This window comes from Oncorhynchus tshawytscha, linkage group LG09, assembly GCF_018296145.1.
Source record: "Oncorhynchus tshawytscha isolate Ot180627B linkage group LG09, Otsh_v2.0, whole genome shotgun sequence".
Classification (NCBI taxonomy): domain Eukaryota; kingdom Metazoa; phylum Chordata; class Actinopteri; order Salmoniformes; family Salmonidae; genus Oncorhynchus; species Oncorhynchus tshawytscha.
The window spans coordinates 16,267,059-16,293,033 of NC_056437.1; the positions used below are offsets into that span (position 1 = coordinate 16,267,059).

Here is a 25,975-nt window from a genome sequence, read left to right on the forward strand (position 1 = left end):
TAAGCACACCATCATATACATATATATATATATATATACATATATATATATATATATATATTCCGCACTCTGACATTGCTCATTCTAATATTTTGTATATTTCTTAATTTTGGGATTTGCATGTATTGTTTTGTATTGTTAGGTATTACTGCACAGCTGGGGCTGGAACATAAGCATTTCGCTACACTCGGGATAACAACTGCAAAATGTGTGTATGCAACCATTTACTGTACTCCTTAACCCTATGTGGGACACAGGACAGACCACTTTGATGTAAGGCTCCATACCTTGTAGCCTAGCCTAAAGGCTACCTTTGTTGCTCGTCTGAAAACGGAAGAGAAGATGTTTCTTACCCATCTACTGTTCAATGCTTTCTGGATTTATAAAGCACCAGCATAACACACACACACACATGTATGTGAATAAACGATATGTAGCCTAGGATTACTTAAAATAAATGTTTTTAGGATATCAGAGTGATTGCAAATCAAGTTATATATCAAGAGATATAAGCCACTATAAATAACTATAATCTTGTACTTTGATCTCATAATGTTCTAAATAAATATTTGAGAAGGCCTGTCTTACTGTGGTCCCTGGTTGGTTATGTTGGTAGAACGTTTGCCTTGCGCGATCTGGCAAATTCTCTCTGTCCCAGCAGGCAATGCACACACGGAGAGCGTACGCAGTGTTCACAGGCTAGGACAAGCTAGCAACGGAGGCTTGTGTGCTTTTCAAAACATTCAAGAAATAAAACCTATAGTTTATCCAAAAGAAGTCAAAGAAACAGCCTACGTGTCATCAGCAGGATTAGGTGAGTTTCCTATCATTTCACGTGCACAGTGTATTTTATATTGGAGATTGCCGGAGTGCTTGGAGCCCTGAAACACGCTGCGTGGGATGGATGTTCGGTGCTGGTGCTGGTTCGGCCCTGCTGATGAGTAAGCATCACTTTGGACAGGATTACAGGAAGGCTCGCTAAGAACAGCTTACATTCTCTTTTATATACATGTAGGTGTTGTTTCTGTTAAACATTTGTTTGGTCAAATATGTTTGGATAGGGCCTGTGTTTTCACTAGCGGCGGCATCCAAGAGCACGGTCAGGAATTTGGGAATGAAATCTTGAGTATCAGGGTGAGGTTTGCTGTGGAGAATGAGGATTCTCTTAACATTTTATACAAAGTTATTGTTCACTTCACCTGGGTTACTAGGCAATATTGCATTTCGCATAGTGTTTGCTTGATGAACTTCGATATATGTAGTGGCAAGTTTTTGCTGAGTATGCCCTATACCGCCACGCCCCCTCCTACTCTTACACATGTAACCTACTTTATTAGAGATCGTACAGTTGATGTTTGTGCATTATTAGGTTCGACTTTTTAAAACATTTATTTAACCTTTATTTAACAAGGACCTCGACAAGACCATCTTATTTCTTGACATTAATATATTGTTTACTTCGTTGCACTGTTTGCGGTAGTTCACAGTAGGTTACAGTGGTGTAGCAATATGCCCCCCACCCCCCAGGGTACAGGTAGTATTGTCTGGTTATTTGTCTGTGAAGACTGAGAGAGATGGAAAGTGGAAAGACTGAATGTTTTTGTGGGTTTCCAAAAGCGATGTGCCTTCCACGTCGCTGGTGATGCTGCCTGATCGGTGGTGTTTGGGTTTGTGAGGGCAGATGGGGCCATCATGCTTCTCTGACATGAGGTAGGCAGTGAATGTCCTGTTTAAATCAAACCTGTCTACTGGCGGTCAGAACAGACAAACACATTAGTATGTTGCTTATATCTATGTAATATTATAAGTATAGCCCAGAGTCTCTATGGGTGGGAGGGAAGACTCATAGGGTTGAGCTGGCCCTACCACTACCCAGCCAGAGGAGGCTCTATGTGGGGTTGAGCTGGCCCTACCAGTACACAGCCAGAGGAGGCTGTATGTGGGGTTGAGCTGGCCCTACCACTACCCAGCCAGAGGAGGCTGTATGTGGGGTAGAGGGAAGACCCATAGGGTTGAGCTGGCCCTACCACTACCCAGCCAGAGGAGGCTGTATGTGGGGTAGAGGGAAGACCCATAGGGTTGAGCTGGCCCTACCACTACCCAGCCAGAGGAGGCTGTATGTGGGGTTGAGCTGGCCCTACCACTACCCAGCCAGAGGAGGATGTATGTGGGGTTGAGGGGAGACCCATAGGGTTGAGCTGGCCCTACCACTACCCAGCCAGAGGAGGCTGTATGTGGTGTAGAGGGAAGACCCATAGGGTTGAGCTGGCCCTACCACTACCCAGCCAGAGGAGGCTGTATGTGGGGTTGAGCTGGCCCTACCACTACCCAGCCAGAGGAGGCTGTATGTGGGGTAGAGGGAAGACCCATAGGGTTGAGCTGGCCCTACCACTACCCAGCCAGAGGAGGCTGTATGTGGGGTAGAGGGAAGACCCATAGGGTTGAGCTGGCCCTACCACTACCCAGCCAGAGGAGGCTGTATGTGGGGTTGAGGGAGACCCATAGGGTTGAGCTGGCCCTACCACTACCCAGCCAGAGGAGGCTGTATGTGGGGTTGAGGGGAGACCCATAGGGTTGAGCTGGCCCTACCATTACCCAGCCAGGGGAGGCTGTATGTGGGGTTGAGGGGAGACCCATAGGGTTGAGCTGGCCCTACCACTACCCAGCCAGGGGAGGCTGTATGTGGGGTTGAGGGGAGACCCATAGGGTTGAGCTGGCCCTACCACTACCCAGCCAGAGGAAGCTGTATGTGGTGTAGAGGAGACCAGCGGGGGAGTAGAGGGTAAAGGTTTGGATGAAGAATATTACGCTTCGTCAGACATGACGGTTAAATAAATGTTAAATAAAATCAAAAACATGAGTGATTGAAAACACACGGTTATCAGCTATCTATCTCCCAGAGAAGGGGTGTGTGAGAATATGTATGGAAAGCAATCCATTATGTTACAGCAAGCATATTTTATTCTATAACTCTGTATATGTGTGTATATTGAAACAAGCTAAATTGCTCCTTGATTTTGCACCTCCACATTTGCCTGTCTGAGTGCATACACACACTATTTACTGTTTGTGCGTGGTGGGTAAATCCTACATCTGCTGTGACATCACACATTGTATACGTACCTAGGAGCCAGCTCTGAGGCCCCGATTGGGTGTCTGTTTCCTGCACTACCCCTATTAATATTACCATCATTAGGTAATGTACAGTTGATGTCGGGAAGTTTACATACACTTTGGTTGGAGTCATTGAAACTCGTTTTTCAACCACTCCACAAATTTCTTGTTAACAAACTATAGCTTTGGCAAGACGGTTAGGACATCTACTTTGTGCATGACACAAGTAATTTTCCCAACAATTGTTTACAGTCAGATTATTTCACTTATAATTCACTGTATCACAATTCCAGTGGGTCAGAAGTTTACATACACTAAGTTGAGTGTTCCTTTAAACAGCTTGGAAAATGCCAAAAAATGTCATGGTTTTAGAAGTTTCTGATAGGCTAATTCACATAATTTGAGTCAATTGAAGGTGTAGCTGTGGATGTATTTCAAGGCCTATTTCCAAACGCCTGAAGGTACCACATTCACCTGTACAAACAATAGTACGCAAGTATAAACACCATGGGACACCACAGCCTACAAACCTGACTCAGTTACACCAGCTCTGTCAGGAGGAATGGGCCAAAATTCACCCAACTTATTGTGGGCAGCTTGTGGAAGGCTACCCAAAACGTTTGACCAAAGTTAAACCATTTGAAGGCAATGCTATCAAATGCTAATTGAGTGTATGTACACTTCTGACCCACTGGGAATGTGATGAAATAAATAAAAGCTGAAATAAATAATTCTCTCTACAAATATTCTGACATTTCACATTATTAAAATAAAGTAACTGACCTAAAACAGGGAATTTTTACTAGGATTAAATGTCAGGAATTGTGAAAAACTGAGTTTAAATGTATTTGGCAAAGGTATGTAAACTTCCGACTTCAACTGTATGCTACACGCGCACACACGCATGTACAGCCGGACACACACACATGTAGTGCGAGCCAAGGGTTAACTACAGCGGGTACATTGCCTTCGGAAAGTATTCAGACCCCTGATTTCCCCCCACACACATTTTGTTAGGTTACAGTCTTATTTTAAAATGGATTAAAGTTTTTCTCATCAATCTACACACAATACCCCATAATGACAAAGCAAAAACAGGTTTTTAGAAATGTTTGCAAATGTGTATATGTATATATAAAATTTAAACATAAAAAAAAAAAAACTTAAATATTCAGACCCTTTACTCAGTACTTTGTTGAAGCACCTTTGGCAGTGATTACAGCCTCGAGTCTTCTTGTGTAGGATGCTAAAAGCTTGGCACACCTGTATTTGGGGAGTTTCTCCTATACTTCTCTGCAGATCCGCTCAAGCTCTGTCAGGTTGGATGAGGAGCGTTGCTGCACAGCTATTTTCAGGTCTCTTCAGAGATGTTCGATCAGGTTCAAGTCCGGGCTCTGGCTGGGCCACTCAAGGACATTAGGAAGCTTGTCGTGAAGCCACTCCTGTGTTGTCGTTGCTGTGTGCTGTGGGTCATTGTCCTGTTGGAAGGTGAACCTTTGCCCCAGTCAGGTCCTGAGAGCTCTGGAGCAGGTTTTCATAAAGGATCTCTTTGTACTTTGCTCCATTAATCTTTGCCTCAACCCTAACGAGTCTCCCAGTCACTGCCGCTGAAAAACATCCCCACAGCATGATGCTGCCACCCATGCTTCCCTTCACCGTAGGGATGGTTCCAGGTTTCCTTCAGATGTGATGCTGGGCATTCAGGCCAAACAGCTCAATTTTGGTTTCAGTTTGACTACAGAATCTTGTTTCTCATGGTCTGAGTGTCCTTTAGGTGCCTTTTGGCAAACTCCAAGCAGGCTGTCGTGTGGCTTTTACTGAGGAGTGGCCACTACCATAAAGGCCTTATTTGGTAGAGTGTTCAAGAGATTGTTGTCCTCCTGGAAGGTTCTTTCATCTCCACAGGGGAACTCTAGAGTGCTGTCAGAGTGTTGACCATCGGGTTGTTGGTCACCTCCCTGACCAAGGCCCTTCTCCCCCGATTGATCAGTTTGGCTGGGCTTCCAGCTCTATGAAGAGTCTTGGTGTTTACACATTTCTTCCATTTAAGAATGCTGGAAGCCCGTCCCCAGATCTGTGCCTCAACACATCCTCTCTTGGAGCTCTATGAACAATTCCTTCTACCTCAAGGCTTGGATTTTGCTCTGACATGCACTGTCAACTGTGGGACCTTTTATATAGACAGGTGTGCCTTTCCAAATCATGTCCAATTTAAGTTACCACAGATGGACTCCGATCAAGTTGTAGAAACATCTCAAGGATGATCAATGGGAACAGAATGCACCTGAGCTCAATTTCGTGTCTCATATCAAAGGGTCTGAATACTTAAGTAAATAAGGTATTTCAGATTTAGCATTTTTTTATACATTTGCGTAACATTTCTCAACCTGTTTTTGCTTTGTTATTATGGGATATTGTGTGTGTGGATTGCAGAGGATGTTTTTTGTTTATTTCATCAATTTTAGAATTAGGCTGCAACGTAACAAAAAGTCAAGGGGTCTGAATACTTTCGGAAGGCAATGTATGTACAGTTTGTGCATTTGATAGGCTTTTATTTCTATTTGGATGTTTCTGATGGCCAATTTGGATTGGCTGTTTTGGTGTCATTAGTGTGGTGTTATTTTGGTCTCTGCTGATATGAAGATGAAAGTCTCATATGAGTTCACATACTACACTGCATACAATCACTTACACACAGTTCTTCCCCATTTTGGCATCCAGCTCCATACAAGAACAACGGTAGGTTTTCCTCAACATATTGAGAAAAGAATAACCCACTATAGTTAACAAGAGGGATATAAACTCTGCCTAACTCCCATTTCGCTGGTGTGACAGTAGTGTGTAACATGGTAGAAACCAGGAGCAAGACAAAATGTCAGCAGGGCAGGTGTTAGCACCACACCGCCACCCTGGCCTAAAGGCTTCTGCATGTTTTGGTTCGGCTGGTGCCAAGCCCAACTCTGTTACTGAACCGAACGTATGCACCCTTAAAAGACCTTAGCTTGAAAAAAAAACACAGTAGTATGGTTTGTCTGTCTTGAGACGTTGTAGCCTGTATATACTTCCTCAAAATAGTCTGAATTAATCTAAGATAATTCATTCCGACTATTCATGACAGTTTTGAGGTTTTTGCCAAGGAGCTCAGTCGTGCAATTTGACTTCGAAATAAGATGTTTGGTGCAGTATTTCTCAAGTGAAAACATTTGCAGTCATCTATCGTTGAATGACGACAAACACTTACTTTATGGAAGTACTGTTGACCAATGAACGAGACAGTCGTGAAGAGGGCCGAACAAAGCCTATTCCCCCACAGGAAACTAAAAAGATTTGGCATGGGTCCTGAGATTCTCAAAAGGTTCTACAGCTGCAACATCGAGAGCATCCTGACCGGTTGCATCACTGCATGGTCGGTTGCATCACTGCATGGTCCGGCAATTGCTCGGCCTCCGATCGCAAGGCACTTCAGAGGGTAGTGCGTACGGCCCAGTACATCACTGGGGCAAAGCTGCCTGCCATCCAGGACCTCTATACCAGGCGGTGTCAAAGGAAGGCCCAAAAATTGTCAAAGACCCCAGTCACCCCAGTCATAGACTGTTCTCTCTACTACCGCATGGCAAGCAGTACCAGAGTGCCAAGTCTAGGACAAAAAGACTTCTCAACAGTTTTTACCCCCAAGCCATAAGACTCCTGAGCAGGTAACCAAATGGCTACCCGGACTATTTGCATGTGTACCCCCCCCAACCCCTCTCTTACGCTGCTGCTACTCTCTCTTTATCATATATGCATAGTCACTTTAACTATACATTCATGTACATACTACCTAAATTGGCCTGGCCAACCAGTGCTCCCGCACATTGGCTTACCGGGCTATCTGCATTGTGTCCCACCACCTGTCAACCCCTCTTTTTACACTTCTCCTACTCTCTGTTCATCATATATGCATAGTCACTTTAACGATACCTACATGTGCATACTACCTCAATAAGCCTGACTAACAGGTGTCTGTATATAGCCTTGCTACTCTTTTTTTCAAATGTCAACTGTTTTATTTCTTTACTTACCTACACACACACACACACACATATACCTTTTTTTCCCGCACCATTGGTTAGAGCCTGTAAGTAAGCATTTCACTGTAAGATTTACACCTGTTGTATTCGGCGCACGTGACAAATACACTTTGATTTGATGAAGAGGATTAGACTTCAGGTACCAACATTTGGTTTGCCTTGGGAAAAAATTGTGTGCACGAACAGCCGAAGACAAATGACAAATATCCTTACCGGAGATCAAAATTTACAAAAATATCAGTGGCATCATAATATATGCACAAACTGTGTCAGATGTGAAGCATGGGGACACCTAAAGGAACACACGGCAGGTTTTAACACCCCTCCACCCTGTTCTAATGGACCACAGGCCGGGGTGTTAACCCGCCCTAACTGAACATACAGCAAAGGTCTGGAATTTCCAGGCTGGAATGCCATGGTAATGTTCTGTGGGTGGGGCGCTGTTCAGAGAGAGTGAGTGTGGGGTTGTTTGGTGTTTCTGATGTGGGTGTTGGGTTGTTTGGTGTTTCTGATGTGGGTGTTGGGTTGTTTGTGTGTGCTTGTGCAAGATCGACATGTTTACCTCGAACTTGGATAATATAGGCGGGGCGCTGAGCCCTCCAAGGCAATAAGCAGTAGTGACACATGCCAGCTCAAACTGGTTGCAACCAAATTATTCTGATGAAGAAAAGAGCTTGGGGGATAGAGTGCAGACTTGTAGAGCAGCTGGCTGCAGGGAAGGTAGGACACTATTCTTTTTTTTTTGCCTGATTCCCTTTCATTTTTTCAAAAATTCGTCCTCACTGTTTTGTTTTTCTGTTTCCCCCAGTTTTTTTCTGGTTTTCGCTCTTAAAATCACTTGAAAGGGAACACCATCCCCCAAAGACCCCCCCACACACACACACACACACACACACACACACACACTTTCCCCAAGTCAAGCAAACTATCCTGGAGTGGCAGTTAGGCTCCCTGTCCTTTTGTTAGTATAGATGTCTGGACAGGCCAATGATTGCATTGCCATCCCAATATGACAGAACATGTTGACCAGACTATCATGAATATCTGTCTAGATAGGCCAAGGATTGCATCCCATGACAACAAGTGTAAACCAGAACATTGATGGCATATTTTGAGTACTTGCCAGCAACGGCTGAGGCTTGTCCTCTATTCTGGTTCTGAATGTGATTTTTACTCCAGCAGACATGGAGTCCCTTCCTTGTGGACTGTCCACAGCAGGCACGTCTCCCATCTCAACCTGTGTGAGAAATAAAGGTAAAAGGGACCAGGAAATGTTTATTCATTTGAAATAAACAAAGGAGAACACACTTGAAGGTCATAATAGCTGTTCTGTTTTAGTGGCATGCTGTTATCTATTACAAATCAAATCAAATTTTATTTGTCACATACACATGGTTAGCAGATGTTAATGTGAGTGTAGCGAAATGCTTGTGCTTCTAGTTCCGACAGTGCAGTAATAACCAACAAGTAATCTAACTAACAATTCCAAAACTACTGTCTTATACACAGTGTAAGGGGATAAAGAATATGTACATAAGGATATATGAATGAGTGATGGTACGGAGCAGCATAGGCAAGATACAGTAGATGGTATCGAGTACAGTATATACATATGAGATGAGTATGTAAACAAAGTGGCATAGTTAAAGTGGCTAGTGATACATGTATTACATAAGGATGCAGTCGATGATATAGAGTACAGTATATACGTATGCATATGAGATGAATAATGTAGGGTAAGTAACATTATATAGGGTAGCATTGTTTAAAGTGGCTAGTGATATATTTACATCATTTCCCATCAATTCCCATTATTAAAGTGGCTGGAGTTGAGTCAGTGTCAGTGTGTTGGCAGCAGCCACTCAATGTTAGTGGTGGCTGTTTAACAGTCTGATGGCCTTGAGATAGAAGCTGTTTTTCAGTCTCTCGGTCCCAGCTTTGATGCACCTGTACTGACCTCGCCTTCTGGATGATAGCGGGGTGAACAGGCAGTGGCTCGGGTGGTTGATGTCCTTGATGATCTTTATGGCCTTCCTGTAACATCGGGTGGTGTAGGTGTCCTGGAGGGCAGGTAGTTTGCCCCCGGTGATGCGTTGTGCAGACCTCACTACCCTCTGGAGAGCCTTACGGTTGAGGGTGGAGCAGTTGCCGTACCAGGCGGTGATACAGCCCGCCAGGATGCTCTCGATTGTGCATCTGTAGAAGTTTGTGAGTGCTTTTGGTGACAAGCCGAATTTCTTCAGCCTCCTGAGGTTGAAGAGGCGCTGCTGCGCCTTCTTCACGATGCTGTCTGTGTGAGTGGACCAATTCAGTTTGTCTGTGATGTGTATGCCGAGGAACTTAAAACTTGCTACCCTCTCCACTACTGTTCCATCGATGTGGATAGGGGTGTTCCCTCTGCTGTTTCCTGAAGTCCACAATCATCTCCTTAGTTTTGTTGACGTTGAGTGTGAGGTTATTTTCCTGACACCACACTCCGAGGGCCCTCACCTCCTCCCTGTAGGCCGTCTCGTCGTTGTTGGTAATCAAGCCTACCACTGTTGTGTCGTCCGCAAACTTGATGATTGAGTTGGAGGCGTGCGTGGCCACGCAGTCGTGGGTGAACAGGGAGTACAGGAGAGGGCTCAGAACGCACCCTTGTGGGGCCCCAGTGTTGAGGATCAGCGGGGAGGAGATGTTGTTGCCTACCCTCACCACCTGGGGGCGGCCCGTCAGGAAGTCCAGTACCCAGTTGCACAGGGCGGGGTCGAGACCCAGGGTCTCGAGCTTGATGACGAGCTTGGAGGGTAGTATGGAGTTGAATGCCAAGCTGTAGTCGATGAACAGCATTCTCACATAGGTATTCCTCTTGTCCAGATGGGTTAGGGCAGTGTGCAGTGTGGTTGAGATTGCATTGTCTGTGGACCTATTTGGGCGGTAAGCAAATTGGAGTGGGTCTAGGGTGTCAGGTAGGTTGGAGGTGATATGGTCCTTGACTAGTCTCTCAAAGCACTTCATGATGACGGAAGTGAGTGCTACGGGGCGGTAGTCATTTAGCTCAGGTACCTTAGCTTTCTTGGGAACAGGAACAATGGTGGCCCTCTTGAAGCATGTGGGAACAGCAGACTGGTATAGGGATTGATTGAATATGTCCGTAAACACACCGGCCAGCTGGTCTGCGCATGCTCTGAGGGCGCGGCTGGGGATGCCGTCTGGGCCTGCAGCCTTGCGAGGGTTAACACGTTTAAATGTCTTACTCACCTCGGCTGCAGTGAAGGAGAGACCGCATGTTTTCGTTGCAGGCTGTGTCAGTGGCAGCACTGTATTGTCCTCAAAGCGGGCAAAAAAGTTATTTAGTCTGCCTGGGAGCAAGACATCCTGGTCCGTGACTGGGCTGGATTTCTTCCTGTAGTCCGTGATTGACTGTAGACCCTGCCACATGCCTCTTGTGTCTGAGCCGTTGATTTGAGATTCTACTTTGTCTCTGTACTGACGCTTAGCTTGTTTGATAGCCTTGCGGAGGGAATAGCTGCACTGTTTGTATTGGGTCATGTTACCAGACACCTTGCCCTGATTAAAAGCAGTGGTTCGCGCTTTCAGTTTCACGCGAATGCTGCCATCAATCCACGGTTTCTGGTTAGGGAATGTTTTAATCATTGCTATGGGAACGACATCTTCAACGCACGTTCTAATGAACTCGCACACCGAATCAGCGTATTCGTCAATGTTGTTGTCTGACGCAATACGAAATATCTCCCAGTCCACGTGATGGAAGCAGTCTTGGAGTGTGGAGTCAGCTTGGTCAGACCAGCGCTGAACAGACCTCAGCGTGGGAGCTTCTTGTTTTAGTTTCTGTCTGTAGGCAGGGATCAACAAAATGGAGTCGTGTTCAGCTTTTCCGAAAGGGGGGCGGGGCAGGGCCTTATATGCGTCGCGGAAGTTAGAGTAACAATGATCCAAGGTCTTTCCACCCCTGGTTGCGCAATCGATATGCTGATAAAATTTAGGGAGTATTGTTTTCAGATTAGCCTTGTTAAAATCCCCAGCTACAATGAATGCAGCCTCCGGATATATGGTTTCCAGTTTGCAGAGAGTTAAATAAAGTTCGTTCAGAGCCATCGATGTGTCTGCTTGGGGGGGGGATATATACGGCTGTGATTATAATCGAAGAGAATTCTCTTGGTAGATAATGCGGTCTACATTTGATTGTGAGGAATTCTAAATCAGGTGAACAGAAGGATTTGAGTTCCTGTATGTTTCTTTCATCACACCATGTCACGTTAGCCATAAGGCATAGCTAACACTAAGTCAAGTCAATTTATTCGTTTCTCAAGCATGTGGAAATTGTACAATTATTTAGGAAAGTAGTTGAATGAAGCTGAATAAAGACAAATAATGGCACCACTCAATTTTGAATAATGAAAAAAGAACAGAGCATAGTTTTTAGAGCATTGTTAGTCATTTTGTTGTACTCCTGCTATTCTTAGGATTTGAGGAGTGCATTCAAAAGGATGTAACAGATGATAGGCCTGTACATTTTCTCATGGACAGGCAATCACATATTATCATGAGAAAAGCTAGCTACAATTCAATCATCAGATAATTTTATATTATCATCTTTCCCCCATTGCACTTTGTGCTGGTGTGCATTGAATGCCCATTGATGGGACTGCTGTATCCCGCAGGAAACATCCTATCTTGGCTTGTCAATTTTATGCTCTCATAATAGTCTTTGGGTAAAAAAAACTCTGAGCAAACTTCACTGAATAAAAATATAAACGCAACAATTTCAAAGATTTTACTGAGTTCCAGTACCAGTCAAAAGTTTAGACACCAACTCATTCAAGGGTTTTTCTTTAATTTGACTATTTTCTACATTGTGGAATAATAGTGAAGACATCAACTATGAAATAACACACACAGAATCATGTAGTAACCCAAAAAGTGTTAAATAAATCTAAATATATTTGAGATTCTTCAAATAGCCACCCTTTGCCTTGACAGCTTTGCACACTCTTGACATTCTCTCAACCAGCTTCATGAGGTAGTCACCTGGAATGCATTTCAATTAACAGGTGTGCCTTGTTAATTTGTGGAATTTATTTCCTAAAATGCGTTTGAGCCAATCAGTTGTGACAAGGTAAGGGTTGTATACAGAAGATAACCCTATTTGATAAAAGACCAAGTCAATATTATGGCAAGAACAGCTCAAATAAGCAAAGAGAAACGACAGTCCATCATTACTTTGACTGACCTTCATGTCTTAATCTGGAAAATGTCAAGAACTTTAAACTTCAAGTGCAGTCACAAAAACCACCAAGCGTTATGATGAAACTCTCTCATGAGGACCGTCACAGGAAAGGAGGACCCAGCGTTACCTCTGCTGCAGAGGATCAGTTCAGTAGAGTTAACTGCACCTCAGATTGCAGCCCAAATAAATGCTTCACAGAGTTCAAGTAACAGACACATCTCAACATCAACTGTTCAGAGGAGACTGTGTGAATCAGGCCATGGTCGAAATGTGCAAAGAAACCACTACTAAAGGACACCAAAGTAAGAAGAGACTTGCTTGGGCCAAGAAACACAAGCAATGGACATTAGATCGGTGGAAATCTTGAAGTTTGTGAAAGTCACGGCTGCAAGGTAAAAATATTGCTTTGGATAACCAATGCCAGTCTTAACTCTTCTTCTGTGGGGTTTATCATTGATGTATTCCTCTCAAACTTTACTAACTTGACATCTAGCAAACTCATTCAAAACTGTCCAGCTGTGTTGACACTCGCGCACAGCCTATCCTTGTGCCAGCTATCACATTGCATTAATGAAATGCTTAGTTCTGAGAAAATAGTTCCAAAAATAAATGTTTTTCCAACAACTATAATCAAAATATTCTAATTTCATATATACTTAGAGTACCAAGTGCTAACCACCCAGCTTTTTAGTAGTTAGGTATTTTTCCCTGCTTTTGAGGGGAGTTGGCTAGTAGATACCCACAGACTTCCAGCTAAGATAACAATATGCTACCTTTTTTTACTTCCTTCAAACTGCATGATGAGACATAAAAATGGTATCCATGAGTCCGTCTGACTCTGTGTAAGTAGAGAATTACCCAAAATACAGACTTATCCCTTTAAACCACATCAGGAAACCAATTTTGAGGTCTGTGTGTAGTACCCATTTTAATTCCGGTGTGCAGCAGCAAAAGGCTGTAGTTTAGCAGTGTTTTTGTAGTGCACAGGTGATGGTAGGATTTGCAAAACAAATACCCATTGGACTGATGCAAATAATCCTATCATTCTGCCAGGTAAGCATAGGCTACTTTTTGTAGTTAGATGCACTATGCAGATATCGCTCCGTCATTTCCTGGTTGCTAAAATTCTGATTTGTCTAATTTCAGTTTGTGACAAAACAAGAAAGTATAGTGTACAGAATCATTCAAAATGTAATTTTAAATACTTTTAGTTGATTCCCTACTAAGTTCAATGCAATTATGAATATTGTTGAATTCCATTTTAATGTCTGTATTGCATGATTACGTCCACGTTCTCCGCATCACAGATTTTATTAGGGCCCTAGAAAGGTAGTGGGGGCTCAAGGCTGCCTCAAGTCGGCCTATAGGGAAAAAGACACTCACCCAAAGTAACTAACGTTTACACAGTAATGTCATGAAGCACAGTAACATCCAAAAGATCTGTTTTCCGAGAGAACATTTATCTATTACTATGGTTACCACCAACGTCCCATATTCTAGCTCCTGTCACATACACAGATAGAGCACTGGGTGAACCGCAGAGCAACACTTGCTTAAGGGCACATTGGCAGTAGATAGTCAAGTCTTCTCTCTAATTGTAATCCTCCCCAACTGCCGGTTTGGAGACTGATTCAGAGAGCGAGAAGCAGTTAGTCTGCTTTCTAACCTGCCCGGCCCCATCTCTAACCCCCTGGAGGAATAGACTAGTCAGGATCGAGGGAAAGATCAATTGAGCAAAGTACAGAGAGATCCTTGATGAAAACCTGCTCCAGAGTGCTCAGGACCTCCGACTGGGGTGAAGGTTCACCTTCCAACATGACAACGACCCTAAGCACACTGCCAGGACAACACAGGAGTGGCTTCGGGACAAGTCTCTGAATGTCCTTGAGTAGCCTAGCCAGAGCCCGGTCTTTTCCATTTGATCATCGTTGAGATGTTTCTACAACTTGATTGGAGTCCACCTGTGGCAAATTCAATTGATTGGACATGATTTGGAAAGGCACACACCTGTCTATATAAGGTCCCACAGTTTATAGTGCATGTCAGAGCAAAAACCAAGCCATGAGGTCGAAAGAATTGTCCGTAGAGCTCAGAGACAGGATTGTTTTGAGGCACAGATGTGGGGAGGAGTACCTTTTTTAAAAAATATATTAAAAAAACATAATTAAAAGGCACAACTCCTGCTTGGAGTTTGCCAAGAGGCACCTAAAGGACTCTGACAATGAGAAACATTATTCTCTGGTATTATGAAACCAAGATTGAACTCTTTGGCCTGAAAGCCAAGTGTCAGGTCTGGAAGAAACTGGGCACCATCCCTACAGTGATGCATGGTAGTGGCATCATCATGCTGTGGGGATGCTTTTCAGCAGCAGTGACTCAGAGACTAGTCAGGATTGAGGCAAAGATGAACAGAGCAAAGTACAGAGACATTGAAAACCTGCTCCAGCGAGCTCAGGACCTTGGACTGGGGCAAAGGTTCACCTTCCAACAGGACACCGACCCTAAACACACATCGAAGACAATGCAGGAGTGGCTTCGAGAAAAGTTTCTGAATGTCCTTGAGTGGCCCAGCCAGAGCCCAGACTTGAACCCAATCTAACATCTCTGGAGAGACCTGAAAATAGCTGTGCAGCAATGCTCCCCATCTACCCTGACAGAGCTTGAGAGGATTTGCAGAGAAGAATGGGAGAAACCCCCCAAATACAGGTTTGCCAAGCTTGTAGCCTCATACCCAAGAAGACTCGCGGCTGTAATCACTGCCAAAGTTGCTTCAACAAATTACTGAGTAAAGGTTCTGAATACTTATAAAATGTGATATTTCAGTTTGTTATTTTTAATACATTTGCAAAAATGTCTACAAACCATGTTTTTGCTTTGTCATTACGGGGTATTGTGTGTAGATTGAGGGGGGGAAAAACCATTTTAATACATTTTAGAAGAAAAATGTGGATAAAATCATGGTCTGAATAGTTTCCGAATACACTGCATATGCCATTTAGCAGACGCTTTTATCCAAAGTGACTTACTTACTTACGTGCATACATTTTTACAATGGGCGGGCCCAGGTATCGAACCCACAAGTGCCGTGCTCTACCGACTGAGCTACGGAGGACCACGGATGGAAGTGGCATGTCCTATTTGTAGTCCATGTTGAGGGTTTTATATGTAGGGTGTGTTTGTAAATTCACTCTGGCGATCTACTCTGATTTTCAGAGCACTCTCATCTGAGTGTGCCAGCTCAGAATAATAGATGCATTTACAAATGTGCAATACCCTGAATATGACCGGTGGCAGTAAACGTTTCCAAATCGTCAGTCAGCAGCACAGTTGGTCACCAATGCTCTAAATAACATAACATCCCTTCTATCTCTGCTAGGGCGAGTAAAATGGTCAGAATGAGCTGTTTTCTCATTTGTGTCTGGAAATGCTAGTAAGCTAGCCAACTTTTAGCCACTTAGCTTGGGTGCTTGACTGTCATTATGAGGTCAAAATGCTCAGATGAACCCAAAGCTCCAAGAGCTGCTCTGACATTACAAACGGGACAATCTAACCAAGCTCTGAACACACTCTGGCACACCGTGAATTTAAGACACCCATAGGTGTTCTATAAGTCAGTTTGTTTCTCTCAGGGAGGGCAGCATTGGAAGTGTCACTGAAGTGTTGATTTCATAGTAACATCAGAATAGCATGGTTTTTATTGTGCAGTCCTTGTCTGATTGGACATTGTGTAATTCCATTTGGATTGATTGGGTTTATTTTGGGTATGATGAGGACAAGGCATTGGGCCTAGAGGAAAACAGAATACAGGTACCAAGTTTTGCTTGTGCAAAAGGAATCATTCCCTGTGTGTTAGTGATAGACATGTGATAGACTTGTGTATTTTGTTTGGCATGTTGAGTGACTCTGACCACTGAGATGTGACCCCTGCCCTGTAGGGATGGAGTTCCCTGTGGACGTGTTGGGATCAGTGAGACATGAGGAGGAGGAGCAGGCAGCAGAGGGCTACATGACCCAGCTACGATACATCATCCCCGACAAGGCCGAGAGCTTTACCCTGCCCAGCCACAGAATGGTAGTCACACAAACACACCTACAGTACTACATGCATGGTTTGTTTAATTGACTCTAACCCCATGTCTCTCTGGCTCTCCCTCAGATCTGTATCAGTCTGTGTAACGTTGGTTTTGTTCCCATCTATGGAGGAGACCTGAAGCATAAGATTCTGGCCCTGTTCGCCCCAGAGGACCAGCTCACAGGTACATCCCTCCCTCAGCACAGAACGAGTCTCTAGCCTCTTGTCTGTCTGTTGATACAGTCACAGTGTAAGCTGGTCGTTTCCACCACATAGATGGATGTACGCTCTTTTATTTAAAGCTACAAGCTTACACACACATCAGATCGAAAAGTTTCATAATGTCTGGGGGTTTATATTTTACAGAGACGCGTTTGGATTCTAACCAGATGTCATACTCATCTAACTCTAATTCTCTGTCTCTCTCTCTCTCTCCCTCCAGCGGTAGCTTTGTTTCTGGCGGGTCAGTGGTGGTCTGTCGAGGACATCCTCAGAACCTCCGACCCCTCCAGAACTGGCCTCCTCAAGGTTCACAAACTGCAACACATACAACACGAGATGATTGTTGAGTTGACACATCGAGAAACATAAAGCTAGCACATTGAAACACACAAACACAAGGTGTCACAAACCGACTCTGTAGAGGTAGGATATTGGGTTTGTCTATCTGGTGTGAGGAGAGGCTCAGTCTGACGGGATATGAGGGAGGACACACAGGATCCTACAACAACATGACTGAGAGCACACAGACACAAACTAACCTGGCATGTTTATCAACCCAATGAAATGCATAATGACATTGTTTTGAACAGACTCTCAACCTCTGCATGTGTTGCGTGTGTGTGTTTCTGTCAGTTTGCCCAACAAATGGTTCTGATTAGCATCGAACAATAGAGAAACGCACAGCGTGCACATGTAGAGACAGACACACATACATACTGGTGGGAAGTGTGTTACGGTGGTATAAAACTAGGAGCAGTGTTCAGGGTCATGATCCAAACCCACAGTTAAATATCAGTTCTATTCTGTTTGGCAGAGCTCCAGAGCTGTAAAAACAGTCACTCCCATCATTTACGTGGGAGGTGAAAGACTACTTATGCCATGTACTGAGCCAAGGTACTTCTGGTTCACGTGTGTCCTACTAGAGTGCACTTCAATTGAGCAGAGAGGAAAGTGTGTTTCATGTAAAAACTTCAGAGGAGAGTTGTGTGTGTGTGTTACCTTAACATTTCATTAAGTGACAGTCTTTATCTGTGTGTGTGGCCCAGGTGAGGAGTCTTGGTGAGCGGATCGTCCTGTACATTCTGAACCGTATTGTGTACCGCGTGGGTGAGATAGACAAACCTGAGGTGCCCTTCCTGTGCCACGGACAGAACCACTTCGCCAAGCTCCTTTGGAAGGATGGACATGCTGTCGGTTTCTACTCTGTCAAACCCAAAGGTTTTTGTCTGGTCAAACTGTCACTGGTAGCGGTCATCTTTGGTTTCAAACCATACTGGTCTTATTTGATAGGTGAAGTTAGCTGGAGAGTTGGCACTGGACAGTACCCTTAACTTACACAAGGCTGTCTGTGACCCTTAACCTCCTGAAGATGATTACTATAATGACAGACTTTATACATAGCATTAGTCAATCATGTCTCAATCAATTATAGCATACTTTCAAGTAGAGGTTGACCGATTATGATTTTTCAACACCAATACCGGATATTGGAGAACCAAAAAAGCTGATACCGATTAATAGGCTGATTTTTAATTTTTTAATTTATTTGTAATAATGACAATTACAACAATACTGAATTAACACTTATTTTAACTTAATATAATAGATCAATAAAATCAATTTAGCCTCAAATAAATAATGAAACATGTTCAATTTGGTTTAAATAATGTAAAAACAAAGTGTTGGAGAAGAAAGTAAAAGTGCAATATGTGCCATGTAAAAAAAGCTAAAGTTTCAGTTCCTTGCTCAGAACATGAGAACATATGAAAGCTGGTGGTTCCTTTTAACATGAGTCTTCAATATTCCCAGGTAAGAAGTTTTAGGTTGTAGTTATTATAGGAATTATAGGACTATTTCCCTCTATACCATTTGTATTTCATTAACTTTTGACTATTGGATGTTCTTATAGGCACTTTAGTATTGCCAGTGTAACAGTATAGCTTCTGTCCCTCTCCTCGCTCCTCCCTGGGCTCGAACCAGGAACACAACGACAACAGCCACCCTCGAAGCAGCGTTACCCATGCAGAGCAAGGGAAACAACCACCCCAAGGCTCAGAGCGAGTGACGTTTGAAACACTATTAGCGCGCGCTAACTAGCCAGCCATTTCACTTCGGTTACACCAGCCTCATCTCGGGAGTTGATAGGCTTGAAGTCATAAACAGCGCATTGCATGATGTACAACGAAGAGCTGCTGGCAAAAGGCACGAAAGTGCTGTTTGAATGAATGTTTCGCGACTGCTTCTGCCTACCACCGCTCAGTCAGATACTTAGATACTTGTATGCTTGTATGCCTAGTCAGATTATACGCAACGCAGGACAAGCTAGATAATATCTAGTAATATCATCAACCATGTATAATTAACTAGTCATTATGATTGATTGTTTTTTATAAGAAATTTAATGCGAGCTAGCAACTCACCTTGGCTTACTGCATTCGCGTAACAGGCAGTCAGTCTCCCTGTGGAGAGCAACGGTCGTTATTGCGTTGGACTAGTTAACTGTAAGGTTGAAAGATTGGATCCCCCGAGCTGACAAGGTAAAAATCTGTCGTTCTGCCCCTGAACAAGGCAGTTAACCCACCGTTCCTAGGCCGTCATTGAAAATAAGAATGTGTTCTTAACTGACTTGCCTTGTTAAATAAAGATTAAATAAAGGCGTAAAAAGAAAAATCTGCACAATCTGTATCCAAAAATACCGATTTCCGATTGTTATGAAAACTTGAAATCGGCCCTAATTAATCAGCCATTCCGATTAATCGGTCGACCTCTACTTTCAAGACATGAATTAACAGAATCTCTTCCTCTCTCTCCAGACAGCTTGTGTAATGGCTTTGTGACCCAACGCTACCAGCTGCCTGTTATGGACTCCATCTTTGTCAGGAAGTGTCATCGTGGAAACAGTCATGGTCTGCAGATGCTGGAGGATTTTGTGGACTCTTTCAAAGATGACCAGCTCGGCCTGAAGTACCCTCTCTCTCTAACCATGTATAAAGGTTAGTGGTAGTAGTCTATCTATTCAATTCAATGGGTTTTATTGGCATGGGAAACATGTGTTAACATTGCCAAAGCAAGTGAAGTAGAATAATATACAAAAGTTGTCAGGACCCGGTAATGAACCCGGGTCTCCGGAGTGAGAAACAGTCACTTAACCAACTGAACCACGAATAGTCGGCAGAACCCAGAAGATAAGGCAGACACAGCAGTACTTGATTGGAGTATTTAATAAAGTAAAAAAGGAAAGTCCTTCAGGCAAACATATAACTCCACAACGTCAAAAGTAATTCCACGAGAACAAAGGTAATCCTCCAAGACAAAAGGTAAATCCACAGGGTGGTAGGTATAGCATGAAAAAACCTCAAAGGATACTCAAAAATGTATAAACAAGAACAAAAACAGAATTCCACAAGAGAGTCCAACGGGAGCAACAAAAGTTCACAGCATACTAGGGCTGGGTGCTAACATACAAACACAGAGCAAAGAACTGAGGAAAACTAAGGGTTTAAATACAATCAGGGGAAACGAGGCACAGGTGCAAATAATAACAGGGCACAAGGGAAAACAAAAGGGTCAAAAAGCACAATGGGGGCATCTAGTGACCAAAGACCGGAACAACCCTGGCCAAATCCTGACGGAATCCCCCCCCCTAGGAACGGATCCTGACGTTCCTACCAGCTTTCTCGGGGTGGAGGGCCCTGAACTGACGAATGAGGTCAGGGTCCAGTATGTCTTTAGCAGGAACCCAGGAGCGCTCCTCGGGACCGTAGCCTTCCCAGTCCACCAGATACTGCCAGGACCGCTGCACCCGGCGGGAATCCAGTATCCGATGGACGGTATAAGCTGGCTGGCCTCCAATGACACGGGGCGGAGGGGAGGTCTGTCTGCCGGGACAAGGGGAGAAAAAACAACATGTTTTAATAAGGAAATGTGAAACGTGGGATTAATCTTAAGGGATCTGGGTAAGTGTAGGCGATATGAAACTGGGTTAACTCTCCTGGCAACCTTAAAGGGACCGATGTATCTTTGGGACAGCTTGCGAGACTCCACCCGTAGTGGTAAGTCTCTTGTGGAGAGCCAGACTCTCTGGCCGGGGCGCAGGGTAGGCCCGGGACGGCGACGTCTGTTGGCTTGTTGTTGGTACCTCTGTGAGGAACGCAGAAGATTAAGACGGGTCTTCCTCCACATAAGCCGACAGCGTCTGACGAACTTCAAGGCTGAAGGCACTCTGACTTCTGCCTCCTGGTCTGGGAACAATGGAGGGGCAGAACCAAACTGACACTCGTGCGGGGATATACCAGTGGAGGAGCAGCGCATGGTGTTGTGCGCGTATTCGGCCCAAACAATGAAGGACGACCATGTGGATGGGTTGTTAAGAGCCATACATCGGAGGGTGGTTTCCAGCTCTTGATTCATCCTCTCTGTTTGGCCGTTGGACTCCGGGTGGTACCCTGAACATAGACTGGCAGAGGCCCCCATGAGTTGGCAGAAGGCCTTCCAAAACCTTGAGGCGACAGGGGACCTCTGTCGGAAACCATATCTTGAGGAATGCCGAAGACTCGGAACACATGGTTAATTACCAACTCAGCCGTTTCCTTGGCAGAATGTAACTTAGTCAGGGGGACGAACCTGGCCGCCTTTGAAAACCTGTCGGTGATGACTAGGATAGTAGTATTGCCATGGGACGGAGGAAGGCCAGTAATAAAGTCCAACGAGATATGGGACCAGGGTCTGTGGGGAACAGGTAAAGGGTGAAGGAGTCCTTGAGGGTGGAGGTGAGAAGATTTGCCCTGGCAGCACACGGGGCAGGCCTTGACGAAAGTGGCAACGTCTTCTCTTATGGTGGGCCACCAGAACTTACGCTGGATGAACTCCAAGGTGCGACCTACGCCCGGGTGACAGGTGAGACGAGAGGATTGCCCCCACAGAAGGACCTGAGTCCTCACTGCCTTGGGGACAAACAACCGATTGGCAGGACCTCCTTTCGGGCCCGGTTCGATAGCTTGAGCTCGTCTCACGGTATCCTCAACTTGCCACGAGATCGGGGCCACGATCTTAGCAGCAGGAAGGACAGGCATGTCCGTGTCGTCTCGAATGGCAGGAGCGTAGACTCTGGACAGGGCATCCGGTTTGAGATTCTTAGTTCCTCTCAGCCGGGGTAAGCCGGTGTGAGAAGAAAGCGCACGGGTGGAGCTTCTTGTCTTCACCCCTCTGAGACAGGACAGCTCCAACACCAACCTCTGATGCGTCTACCTCCACCACAAATGGTTCATCCGTAGTCGGTAGTATCAGGATGGGAGCAGAGAGGATGCGCTGCTTGAGTCCTTGGAAGGCCGTCTCAGCTTCTCTTCCTCACAAAAACCTTGCTTTGCCACCCTTGGTTAAAGCTGAGAGAGGGGCTGCCACCAAGCTGAAGTTCTTGATGAACTTGCGGTAAAAGTTTGTGAAGCCCAGGAAACGCTGAACCTCCTTAATTAACGGATTTGGGGGTGGGCCAATCCGCTACCGCCCCTACCTTCCTGGAGTCCATTTGGATTCGACCGGGTTACACTACAAATCCCAGGAATTGTACTCGGGATGAATGGAATTCACATTTTTCCTGCTTAACGTAAAGATGGCTGTCTAGGAGGCGTTTGAGTACTTGTCTGACATGCTTTGTGTGTTCTTGAAGGGAGCTCGAAAAGATGAGGATGTCATCCAAGTAAACAAACACATATGTTAAGCATATCCCTAAGCACATCGTTTATGAGCGCTTGGAACACAGCTGGGGCGTTGGTCAGGCCGAAGGGCATCACCAAGTATTCGTAGTGACCAGTAGGCGTGTTGAAAGCGGTCTTCCACTCGTCACCAGGTCTGATCCGCACAAGATGGTATGCGTTCCGCAGGTCAAGCTTAGTGAAAACAACTGCTTCCTGGAGCAGCTCGAAGGCTGTGGCCATAAGGGGTAGCGGGTAACGGTTACGGACGGTTATGGCATTGAGTCCCCGGTAGTCGATGCAAGGACGTAATCCACCGTCTTTTTGGCCACAAAGAAAAACCCTGCTCCCGCCGGGAGGTGGATGGACGCATGAGGCCTGCTTCCAGAGCTTCCTTGATGTAGGTATCCATAGCAGCTCGTTCGGGAGGAGATAGGGAAAAGATCCGACCCCTGGGGGGGCAAGTGCCCGAAACAGGTCGATGGGGCAATCGTAAGGTCTATGGGGTGGTAGCATGGTGGCCCTCTGTTCGCAAAATACCAGTTTGAGGTCATGGTAACACTCGGGAACTCGGGACAGGTCGATGGATTCTAAAGACTCAGAAGTAGAACTCGGGAAAATACAAGTAGCTTGGCACGTAGGACCCCACTGCTTGATAGTGCCCACAGACCAGTCGATGTGAGGGTTATGGCTGTGAAGCCAGGGGTATCCAAGGACGAGAGGGAACTCGGAACAGGAGATCAGATGAAAGTTCATCAATTCCTGGTGTTGGGAAACTGAAAGTCGCAAGGAGGTAGTGACATGAGTGACAAGTCCAGATCCCAAAGGGCTTCCATCCAATGTAGTAACCCTCATAGGGTCACTTAGAGGTTCAGAGGGAACGCCATTCTCCTTCGCCCAGACACCATCCATGAAGTTACCTGCGGCTCCAGAGTCTACCAAGGCTTGAAGGTGAAGCTTGTGGTTGTCCCAGGAAAGGGTGACTGGAATGAGCAGACGGGAGTTGGACGGATGGGAGGAGGTTATGTTTCCCGTTACAGTTCCCCCCGGTCTGCACGGGACAGAGCGTTTCCCTGGAGCCCGGGACACGTGGAACGGAAAAGGCCCGGTTTGCCGCAATATAGACAGCATCGCTCCCTCATCCGGCGGTCTCTCTCAGCCTGGGAGATGCGTCCAATCTGCATGGGTTCCGGTGGAGCCAGCAAGGATAAAGGTGGGGACTCGGAGCTGGGACTGATAGGGGCTTGAGGTCTACGGTTGAGTTCTCTCTCTCTCTCAGACGCTGGTCAATGCGTGAGGCCAACTTGATCAGGGACTCGAGATTGTCCGGTGGTTCCCGAGTGGCCAGTTCATCTTGGATAGTGTCGGAAAGGCGGTGGTGTTTATTAATGAGTGTGTGTGTGTATATATGGTCAGTAGTGAGGTGGTTTTTATTAATGAGTGTGTATATATGGTCAGTAGTGAGGTGGTGTTTATTAATGAGTGTAAGGTGTATATGTGGTCAGTATTGCTGTGGTGTTTATTAATGAGTGTAAGGTGTATATGTGGTCAGTATTGCTGTGGTGTTTATTAATGAGTGTAAGGTGTATATGTGGTCAGTAGTGCTGTGGTGTTTATTAATGAGTGTAAGGTGTATATGTGGTCAGTATTGCTGTGGTGTTTATTAATGAGTGTAAGGTGTATATGTGGTCAGTATTGCTGTGGTGTTTATTAATGAGTGTAAGGTGTATATGTGGTCAGTATTGCTGTGGTGTTTATTAATGAGTGTAAGGTGTATATGTGGTCAGTAGTCCTGTGGTGTTTATTAATGAGTGTAAGGTGTATATGTGGTCAGTATTGCTGTGGTGTTTATTAATGAGTGTAAGGTGTATATGTGGTCAGTATTGCTGTGGTGTTTATTAATGAGTGTAAGGTGTATATGTGGTCAGTATTGCTGTGGTGTTTATTAATGAGTGTAAGGTGTATATGTGGTCAGTATTGCTGTGGTGTTTATTAATGAGTGTAAGGTGTATGTGGTCAGTATTGCTGTGGTGTTTGTTAATGAGTGTAAGGTGTATATGTGGTCAGTATTGCTGTGGTGTTTATTAATGAGTGTAAGGTGTAGTATTGTGTGGTGTTTATTAGAGTGTGTATATGTGGTCAGTATTGCTGTGGTGTTTATTAATGAGTGTAAGGTGTATATGTGGTCAGTATTGCTGTGGTGTTTATTAATGAGTGTAAGGTGTATATGTGGTCAGTATTGCTGTGGTGTTTATTAATGAGTGTAAGGTGTATATGTGGTCAGTATTGCTGTGGTGTTTATTAATGAGTGTAAGGTGTATATGTGGTCAGTATTGCTGTGGTGTTTATTAATGAGTGTAAGGTGTATATGTGGTCAGTATTGCTGTGGTGTTTATTAATGAGTGTAAGGTGTATATGTGGTCAGTATTGCTGTGGTGTTTATTAATGAGTGTAAGGTGTATATGTGGTCAGTATTGCTGTGGTTGGGGCGAAAGCCAATTTGACATTTTACTTATTACTTTTTTTTTTTCTTAATGGAAGTTTTGAATTCTTGAGTTCAAAATGCTACAGAAAACCTTTCCCAAGTTGCTGTTTACACAAATTTCCTTGTAATTATTGGGGTCTGATTTGTCTCCACTTTTGTGGATAGGGGAGATGAGCCCCTGGTTCCAGACATCAGGAAAGCAGACAGGTTAATATGTTGAACAGTTTAAGCGCAGCATTTTGCAACTCAGTTGTGCTGTTCTTCAGCATTTTATTTCTGCTGTTATCTCGACCACAAGCCTTCTTTGATTTTATAGATATGAGCTTTTCATTTAGTTCTTGTTGGGTTATTGGGTAATCTAATAGATTTTGGTTGTTTTTAATGACTGATTCAAGGATGTTAAAAAAAAATTGAATTTCTAATTGGTTCTGTTTTTTTGTGGGATGATTTTGTATAGATTATCAAAATAAGTTTTTCCAAATTCCTTCATCTTGTATGTTTAATTATTGTGGCTTTGTCGTGCTTAAAATGTTCCACACGTCCCAGAACTGATTTTGGTCAATTGTGTTTTCAATTTCATCGTGTCTTGTTCGTATAAATCAATTTATTGCGTTTCAGTGTAAATATTCAAAGCTTAGCCCTGGGTTGTTTTGCTGCTTATGTTTCACATTATTTCTCAGGTGTTTTCTAATTGTTTTACATTCGTTATAAAACCATATTTCAGAAACATTTTAGTTTTTTGTTTCTGTTGCAATTTTTTGGTTTTCTCAAATGTGCTTTTGATGCTGGTTTTTGGACTATGCACTTGATGTTTTGAGTAGCCGAATTGACACCTTCTTTATAGTTTTTGGTATTGTGAGTTATTGAAGAACTGTATAGGCTCTCGGTGTGTGTGTGAAGGTTAGTAGTAGTTTGCTCTCTCTCTCTCTCTCTCTCTGCCCCTCTCTACTGTACTGTATAACTGTACAACTTTGCAGCCCCTAAATAAATAAATCGGTCAATCAAAGTGTACCATCTCTCCCTGACCTGCAGTGTGTGGCCAGTATCTGTGTCGGTACCCAGCTGACCAGGACCTGCTGTGGGTGGTAGAGG

At 44.4% G+C, this 25,975-nt stretch overlaps 1 protein-coding gene across 2 annotated transcripts in view; it reads left to right on the plus strand.

Moving 5' to 3' along the window:
• Positions 1 to 616: 616 nt before the first annotated feature.
• LOC112235514 (soluble lamin-associated protein of 75 kDa-like) overlaps positions 617 to 25,975 on the plus strand; it is a 30,133-nt gene continuing 4,774 nt past the window's right edge. The window contains exons 1-7 of one of the 2 annotated variants that reach the window (XM_042326605.1): positions 617 to 814; positions 16,350 to 16,486; positions 16,571 to 16,670; positions 16,929 to 17,014; positions 17,755 to 17,926; positions 19,522 to 19,701; positions 25,916 to 25,975. The exon at positions 25,916 to 25,975 is cut by the window's right edge and continues 57 nt beyond it. In XM_042326605.1, the coding sequence (XP_042182539.1) occupies positions 16,352 to 16,486; positions 16,571 to 16,670; positions 16,929 to 17,014; positions 17,755 to 17,926; positions 19,522 to 19,701; positions 25,916 to 25,975 (733 nt within the window). In that variant the 5' untranslated portion in view covers positions 617 to 814; positions 16,350 to 16,351. Of the gene's footprint in view, positions 815 to 8,367; positions 8,439 to 16,349; positions 16,487 to 16,570; positions 16,671 to 16,928; positions 17,015 to 17,754; positions 17,927 to 19,521; positions 19,702 to 25,915 lie in introns of those variants that run through there. The other variant, XM_042326604.1, reaches the window with a different exon arrangement.